Consider the following 8950-nt stretch of genomic DNA (forward strand, 5'->3'; position numbering starts at 1 on the left):
AAAAAAAAGTCTGTTCATGGAAGGGAGAATGGGGTGAAGGATTGAGCTTCTTGAGGAGGTGACACCTGAGCTGTGCATGTTGCAGCTTGTGCAGAGGCACAGGGATGGAACAGTAAGAGAAAGTCTGGAGCACAGCCAGCAGCTCCTATGGCCGAAGAGTAGTGACTGAGTTGGAACCAGTGGAGCTGGCAAAGTCGACAGGGGCAGCTCCTCAGACAAGTTTGAACAGCAGAACAGGGGAGCCACTGAGGGTTTAAGGCAGAGGAGGAGTGACCTAACAGGATTGGCACCAGGGACAGATCTTCTGGTTGCAGATGAGCCACCAGAGAGGCTAGTGGGAAAGCAGTGGTCAAGATCCAAAGACAGGAGGCGCTAGTGGTGAGGGCAATGGGAATGGAGGGTGGCCGACAATGGAGATATTTATGGGATAGATTCAAAAGGCCTTGATGAATGTGAACAGACAGGAGGTAAGGGGTGCCCCATTTCTAGCTGCAGACACAAAATGAATAGTGGTACCTGTCCCCAAAATAGGAAACATGAGAGGAGGAAAAGCAAGTTTGGAATGAAAAGGGTGGGGAAGAGAGGTGGTCCCACCAGCAGGCAGCCAAAAGCAACCCTATAAGTCATCCATAAAGCCATCAATCAACTTGGCAGGTGGGTGAGGCAGGTGGTGTCCTGCTGGTTGTGACATTCCTTGCTGCTCCCTGGTGACAGCACCTGCTTGGACCCTGAACCAAAGTGAGATACATACAGGTTCATCCAACCATGCCACAAATGCTGTTAACTACCTGTCCTACACCCTGCACTGGGGACTTAGCAGCGAACACAGGAGACTCCCTGCCTTCCTGGCTTTACTAATGGGAAAGTGAGTACGAGAACATAAATAAATTCTAGGCTACTTCTGAACATGACAAGGGCTGCAGAGAAGCATGAGGTGGGGAAGGGAAATAGAGAGTGCTGGGAGTGGGGAGGAAGCTTAAACAGAGGGAATAAATGGAGAGAATTAAATAGAGTAAATGGGCCAGAGAAGGCCTCACTAGAAAAAGTGTTCATAGTCGCGTGTGGTGGCTCACGCCTATAATCTTTGCACCTTGGGAGGCCGAGGCAGGCAGATTTCCTGAGGTCAGGAGTTCAAGACCAGCCTGGCTAACATGGTGAAACCCCGTCTCTACTAAACACACAAAAATTAGCCGGGCATGGTAGTGCGTGCCTGTAATCCAAGCTACTCAGGAGGCCAAGGAATGAGAATCGCTTGAACCCCGAAGGCGGAGTTTGCAGTGAGCTGAGATCACCTCACTGCCCTCCAGCCTGGGCAATAGAGTGATACTCCATCTCAAAAAAAAAAAAAAAAGATAAAGTGTTCTCTAAGCAAAGGTTTGAAAGAAGTGAGAGAATGAATCTTGTGGATCTCTAGGGGAAGAGCATTCCAGCAGAAGGTGGAGCAAACGCAAAGAGCAGTGTGTTTGGTGTGGCAGGAAAGGGATGAACGGTAAAGTATCAGTAGACAGTGAGGGACAGGTGGATAAATGGTTAGATTATGAGTGTTTTCAAGACAGGCCCAGGGAAGGACTTTTCTTTTACTCTGCATGATACTGGAAGCCACTGGGAGGTTCTGGGCAGAGGTGTGACATGATCTAATGTCTGTAGGAGGAGGATTCATCTGTGTTGATGCTTAATGCTGATGCTTTGGAGCCGTTGCAATAATCCAAGTAAGAGATGCTGGTGACTGAGGCTGGAGAGGAACACTGGACAGGTGGGAAGCCACTGCCCAAGGATGAGGCCATGGAGTGAACCCAGTGTGCTGTGATTGACACACAACCACTGATGATGGAAATTTCCAAAGTGGGGCTTTGGCCACAGAGAAAGAGGAGCAAGAGCAGATGGCCAAAGCCTGGAAAAGAGAAAGGAGGTTGGGAATAAGATAGACTTACAACCTTGGGTCATCAGAGCTGGGAGAATCCTTGGAAAGATGGATGATGCAGCCCACTGACTTCCTGTGGCAGATGCGGGGGACCTCAGCATAGGCTGGCCCAAAGCCACACAGCAAGTTAGTGGTAGTGCCAGGGCTGGGACCAGCGAAGCTGGGCTGCATCTTCATGCTCCCATGCGATCTGGGCCCAGCTAGAATAACGGAGCCAACAAGCCATATGGGAAGACAACGAGCACAGAAAGCATTTTGAGGCACCTCCCATCAGAGCGGCCAGTTTACAGACAATTAAACACTCATCACTCCAAGGTGGTATTACTGTTCCCATTTTCCACATAAGAAAGGGAGGCCAGTGGCTGGGCAAATTGACTCATGCCTGTAATTTCAGCACTTTGGGAGACCGAGGCAGGAGAACCACTTGAGGCCAAGAGTTTAAGACCAGCTTGGGAAGAATAGTGAGATCCCGTCTCTACAAAAAGTAAAAAAAAAGCCAGGTTTGGTGTCACACATCTGGAGTCCCAGCTACTCAGGAAGCTGAGGTAGGAGGATCACCTGAGCCTAGGAGTTCAAGGTTGCAGTGAGCTATGATTACGCCACTTCGCTCCTGCCTGGGCTACAAAGCAAGACTCTGTCTCAAAAAATAAACAAATAAAATAAAGCGAGGCACGAAGAGATTACAGAACCCACCCAAGAGCACACATACACCTAGAGAGAAGGCAAATCTGGCTCTTAAACACGAGCTTGTCTGTGTGGGCTGCCGCATCTCCTGGGGTTCTGCTGCTATAGGACCTGGCAAAGAAGAGATTCACGTTTTTCAGCTACAGTCTTAAGTTCATCTAGAAAACGACGCTGCCCAGAGAACTGTGCCGGACCTCCAACATCTGCGGTTCAAGAAGGCGATGCTACAGGTAAAGACTGGCAGAGTGGGGGCTCCAAGTCCTTTCCACAGGTAGGAAAAATGTGCACACTTGAGGAAAGACTGACCCTCAGAGTGGTGGGCCCAGGCAGGTGGGCCTGGAACTGCTGGCCACAGGGAGCTACAGCAGGTCAGAGAAAGGGGAGGGCCCACTATGACCCAGTGCTTAAATAACAATGGGTTTCTGGGATTGGAGCTGCAGAGTCAGGAGCCCCAGTGCCCTTTCCTCCTCCCACCACCCACCAAAACATGGGGTCCAAGATCTTCTGTTGTTGCCGCAAGGCCAGCGAGGGGTCTTCTACCACCGCTGGCTTCCACAATCCAAGAATGTTCCAACAGCATCATCCACGGTCCTCTAGTAGGTTCCAGGCGTGGGTGTGTGATAGTGTCAGGAACATCTGATGATTCTCTGTGCCTCGGCCTCCCCAGCCACCTCCTGCTGGGACATGCTTAGGTTTCTTTCAGCCTTCTGGGAGTTTGGAAAGGGCGTACTCAAACCTGTAACAACACAACCTAAAGACTCTATCAGTTATTAGAGATTAGTTATTACGTAGTAGATTAGATTCGTTGAAATCACTGGCTTTAGTCCTCCATAGTAGTTTATTGATTTATTTAATTTCTCACTGAGTTTGTGGTATTTTATTAGATGGTAGTTTAAACTCTGCCTCGGCTGCTTACTGAGTTTGGGCATGTCGCCGACCCTCCCTCTCTAAGCACAGCATCCTTCTCTCCAAAATGAGGATAACGATAATATATCGTCCACTGTGCAGGCTGTTAGAGGATGAAGGGAGACACTGTGTGTAAGCGAATGCATATGGCCACATACAAAGAAGACATTCAGCAAATGATATCTGTGGATGTGTATTAGGATCAGCTGGGCCATGCTGAGGTAATGAGTAAACTCTAAAATCTCCATTGCTTTACCCAGCTTGAGATCATTCTTAGCTCATACAAGCAAACTTTTATTTTTAAAGCCATGAATGATCTGAGGAGTCTCTGAGTGGAGTATGGCCAAGACAGGTTATTCACATATCACTCAAAGCCTTTACCCAGGATAAGTTTATTCCTCTATCCTTTCAGATCTGAACACAAATTCTCTCCACAGTGCTGCACCAAACAGACATCCACGCCTCCCGCATGACAAACGCATGATGCTCAAGGCGTGCCCCCTTAGGAGGCCATGAGCATTCTAGTCGGCGGCACCCACGTGGTCCCTGAGGCTGCACGGCTGCTGCGCTTCCATGAGGAAGAGGGTGGTGGGCAGGAGTCATGAAGACTGATTCAGAAACTCCCCTGCAGGAGGAGAAGACGTCTGAGCCATCCCTGTGCCACCACCAAGAGTCACTCCAGCTTCTGAAAAAGCCACCAATGGGGGAGCTGCCTCCCATTAAAGTCCTTGGTCACATCAGAGGAAGTGTCTCTCCTCCTTCCCCCTTTGCCAGCCCTACCTCTGGGATTCCCAAGAATGTGGAGCAATTAGACCCTGGCACCTCTTGGAAAGAAATGTGGTTTTATCATTTTAACACATTAACACATTTTTTTTCAGTCACTCCTAACCAACCTAACAAGGAAGTGCTCTATTAGGAGAGGCCAGTTTACATAACAGGCCGCTGTCATAAATGTCCAGAGCTTGAGGGCACAATTCTGCTCACCTACTATGCGACTCCATTTGATGCTCAGGGCCACAGGGAACAGCAGGGCAGGTTGTGAAAAACTCTGCAAACAGCAGCCCTGAGTTATGCAACAGGTAGCCAGTGCAGATACGCAGCACTGCTTGTGCTGAAACATGGAGCATGCAACTGTGAGTAATATGCAGAAGACCCCACATGGTTTCCACGTTAGCCAGGGAGCCAGGCACAGAAGTGTATCACTCTGCCATAACAGGGCAAACGCTTGGAGAGCAAAATGACAAAGAAGCATTTTGCCACTGACTTGGGGATTCATGGAAGGCTTCCTGGAGGAGATGGTGCTTCAGTTTTCTGAAGGTTGAAAGGGAGTTAGCCAAAAGGAGAGGGGATGATATTCCAGAAGGAGGGAACACAATCAGCAAAGTTGGAAAATAGGGACACGACCTGGGAAGGCATGAGGGTAGCAAAGTACCAAGTCTGGAGTAACTCAAGTGAAAACCTGAGCCAGGGTTTGGTGGGAGGTGAATAGAACATCAAGAGCTTTGTATCCAGGGAAAGGGAGCTGGACTCTATCTTGAAAACAACGGGAAGCCACAGGTGAGTTTTAAGCAACAAAGTGACACAGCCTGATTTCCGACTTTTGTACTATGAACAGTGCCTTAGTCTGTTCAGGCTACTAAAATAAAATACCATAACTGGGTGACTTACAAACAACAGAAGTTTATTTCTCACAGTTTTGGAGGCTGGGAAATCCAAGATCAAGGCTCCAGCAGAATCAGTGTCTGGTGAGGGCCCGTTCCTCATAGAGGGCGCTTCTCGCTGTGTTCTCACATAGCAGAAGGGGTGAGGGGTCTCTCTCAGGCTCTTTCATAAGGGCACTAATCTCAATCATGAGGGCTCTGCTCTCACGACCTAATCCTCCTAAACCTCCCAAAGTCTGCAATTCTGAAACCATCACCTTGGGAGTTAAGATTTCAACATATGGCCGGGCGCGGTGGCTCAAGCCTGTAATCCCAGCACTTTGGGAAGCTGAGGTGGGCGGATCACAGGGTCAGGAGATCGAGACCATCCTGGCTAACACGGTGAAACCCCGTCTCTACTAAAAAATACAAAAAACTAGCCAGGCGAGGTGGCGGGCGCCTGTAGTCCCAGCTACTCGGGAGGCTGAGGCAGGAGAATGGCGTGAACCCGGGAGGCGGAGCTTGCAGTGAGCTGAGATCTGGCCACTGCACTCCAGCTTGGGCGACAGAGTGAGACTCCGTCTCAAAAAAAAAAAAAAAAAAAAGATTTCAACATATGAATTTGGGGGACATTAGCATTCAGACCATAACAAACAAGGTGAGTTGGAAGAAAATGCCTTTCTGTTTGTTTGTTTGTTTATTTGAGATGGAGTCTTGCTCTGTCACCCAGCCTGGAAGGCAGTGGCATGATCTCCACTCGCTGAAACCTCCACCTCCCAGATTCAAGGATTCTCCTGCCTCAGCCTCCCAAGTAGCTACAGGAACGTGCCACTACACCCAGCTAATTTTTGTATTTTTAGTAGAAACAGGGTTTTGCCATTTTGGCCAGGCTGGTCTTAAACTCCTGACCTCAGGCGATCCGCCCACCTCGACCTCCCAAAGTGCTGGGATTACAGGCATGACCCACTGCACCCGGCCAGAAGACAACTTATTAATTAGCACTCCTTGTGCCTACCCTGCCTCAGAAAAGTGAAGAATAAAGGAATATGGCCATGGAATTGTGGAGTAAAAGTCATACCTTCAACGAAAAGCCAATCCTGGCTACAATTTGAAGGACGGATTTTTTTTTTTTTTTTTTTTTTGAGACAGAGTCTTGCTCTGTCATCCAGGCTGAAGTGCAGTGGTGTGATCTCAGCTCACTGCAACCTCCATCTCTCGGGTTCAAGAGATTCTCCTGCCTTAGCCTCCCAAGTAGTTGGGATTACAGGCGCGTGTCACCACGATTTGAGTATAATAATAATCGCAATAGACAGTTCGGTACATTGCTTACTCTGTGCCAGGTCCTCTTCTAAGTGCTTCATAAATATCAACCCAATCAGCAAAATAACCCAAAAAGGTTAGAACTATTACTACCTGATTTTACAGATTAGGGAACTGAGACACAGGTTAAATAAATCTTTTAAGGTTTACACTAATTCACATTAAGTGCCAGAGCTAAGACTTGAACTCAAAAACGCAGCTGCAGAGTCCACACTCTTAACCACTTGGTTATGCAGCCCCTCGATAACGGTAGAATGACATTCAGTTATTGCTCTGGACCCCAAATTGACTGTTCATTGCCTGCTCTTCAAAAATGGAACTGGCCCTTTAAATATTTTTATGTTGGTAGTTGGTGCAATATTAGGCTCTGTCAGGAGGGGGTGCTAGAGACATCGGAGGAGGAAGGGGCCTTCCTTCCTGGTTGTACGGGGCCCATCTTAACAGCACACAACTCACAGCTTCTCCAACATCACCCTCCTGCAGTGCAGGCAACTTTTCCAGAACAGGAATCCTACAGAGGATGGTGGTCAGTAGCACTTTGCAACTAACAGCTTCTCCTAGTGTCCCCCACAAATAGGTGTGCCTCTAATCAGACACCGTTCCATGACAGATTTCCCTGGCACCCAAGGGCAGACTCTAGAACATTCTCCCAGACTTTTCTGCCATTGTAAGCCACAGCCACCCCCTTCCCAGCAAGATCTGGATCTTAGCTGGGGATAGAGCCTGGGGGTGTTCTTTCTTAGTTCTAGGGGTGCTGGCTGCTCCTTATGTCCATTATTCCTATATTCTTTAAAACTCTCCTGACTTCTTACCACTCCTTCATTACTCCAATCCCCTGTTCTAGTTAGTACTTATATTAAACTTCTCATATTCAAATTGTTATGTGGTTTCTGTCTCCCAATTGGATCATGACTAATGCAGAAATCAAATTAAGAGGCTGGGCTTATGTCTGTGGCCCCAGAACTACAGGAGGCAGAGACAGGAGGATCACTTGAGGCCAGGAGTTTGCGATCAGCCTGAGCAACACAGCAAGACCCCATCTCTACCAAAACAAAACAAAACAAATTAAGCGACCGCCTAAGGCGATCAGGACAGACAGCGATACAGGCCTACAGTAGGGCAGCAGCAGTAAGGATGAAGAGGACCTTGAGTCGTATTTCTCAAGCAAGGCTGGCCAATTCTAACTCAGAACCGTACAGGAAAGAAGATTCTAGGGAATGAGGTCCTTGTGGTATTGAGGCCAAGTGGACAACACACAGCAGATCACTTAATTTTGGGCTATGCCAAGCTGGAGGGGCCTGTGGGACATCTGGATGGCCATTATTAAGAAGGTTGGCAATATTTAGCAGGAAAAGGTAAAAGAACTATAGCTAGAAGGAAGCAGAGGGGCTTATCACATGTGTGCGGAGTTGTCAGCTCACTGCATTGTAGCACCTCTTCCCCATGGGATGAGACCTCACTGACATCCATTGGGTGAACATACAGTTCACTTTCCCAGACCTCATATCCAGAGTCCTCTTCCACTGCCCATTCTCATACTGTATCCACTGGACCCACCCTCTTCCCCAGATTCCCCTTGTCCTATGCATTCCTCACCTCCTCCCATGCCAAGGTCCCACTTTCCTTCCCCAGCAAACCCCATGTTCCTTATTTCTTGGAGCTGCTTCCTGCAACAACTATAGCAGGTGCTTTACACAAAAAAGATGCTCCTTAAATGTCACTTCCTGTTTTGATAATTTAGAAACTCCTTCACAGAAGGGATGCAAAGAAGCCTCCATCCTGTGACATTTTAAAGGGCTCTCAGACACAGGGTGACATCTTTCTTTGAAGGATTCTCAAATAATAACAATAAAAATAATCATGGAGGCCACAGCTGGATTTACTTCTGATCATGGCAAACTAGTTTATATCAGACCAACCCTCCTGCTGACAGCAGTTTAAAAGCAATTGTTTTTTTTTTTTCTTTCTTAAATGTGTTTGAATGCATCAGAGAGGTATCAACACAGTGAGGATATGAGGGGCCAAGATGCTGAAGAGGAAAGTACAGAGAGAGGAGATGAACAATGAAGCCTTCTTATCCCCTTGAGGCACCTGCCAAGTCCTAAACAGAGTCCAAGTAGCTGAAAAGCAGAGTAAAGCTTTCAGAAGTCTCACAGCTTGGGGTAACAAAAATTGGAGGTTTAGGACTCACCATGAAAGAGGAGTCCTGGTTAGAGAAATATATATATATTTATATATATAATAAATATATAAATATCTAAATATATATTATAAATTAATATAACATAAATATATATTAATATATACACATATATATATTACACACACACACACACACATTTTTAGCTAAAACCCCTGAAGGGCTACAACCTGAGAGTAAGGTTTAATCACAACTAGACTAGCTCTTACAAAGCCCAGGGTCAAGTTTATCTCAAGCCTACGTTTCCCAGAGGTAAAAGTAAATCCTGTCTGAGGGAAG

General features: G+C 47.4%; 1 protein-coding gene across 2 annotated transcripts; it reads left to right on the forward strand.

Moving 5' to 3' along the window:
* The first annotated feature begins 3049 nt into the window (after positions 1–3049).
* TEX53 (testis expressed 53) lies at positions 3050–4251 on the forward strand. Of its 2 annotated transcripts, none has more exons than XM_033237686.1 (2): positions 3050–3201; positions 3924–4251. In XM_033237686.1, exons 1-2 carry the CDS (start codon positions 3093–3095, stop codon positions 4025–4027), a joined length of 213 nt encoding a protein of 70 aa, XP_033093577.1. In that variant the 5' UTR covers positions 3050–3092; the 3' UTR covers positions 4028–4251. The 2 variants fall into 2 exon arrangements, 1 of the variants encoding a protein (XP_033093577.1); XR_004443595.1 differs by having other exon boundaries at positions 3105–3201; positions 3949–4251.
* Positions 4252–8950: the final 4699 nt, after the last annotated feature.

Source organism: Trachypithecus francoisi, unplaced genomic scaffold (genome assembly GCF_009764315.1).
Source record: "Trachypithecus francoisi isolate TF-2019V2 unplaced genomic scaffold, Tfra_2.0 Lachesis_group16, whole genome shotgun sequence".
NCBI lineage: Eukaryota > Metazoa > Chordata > Mammalia > Primates > Cercopithecidae > Trachypithecus > Trachypithecus francoisi.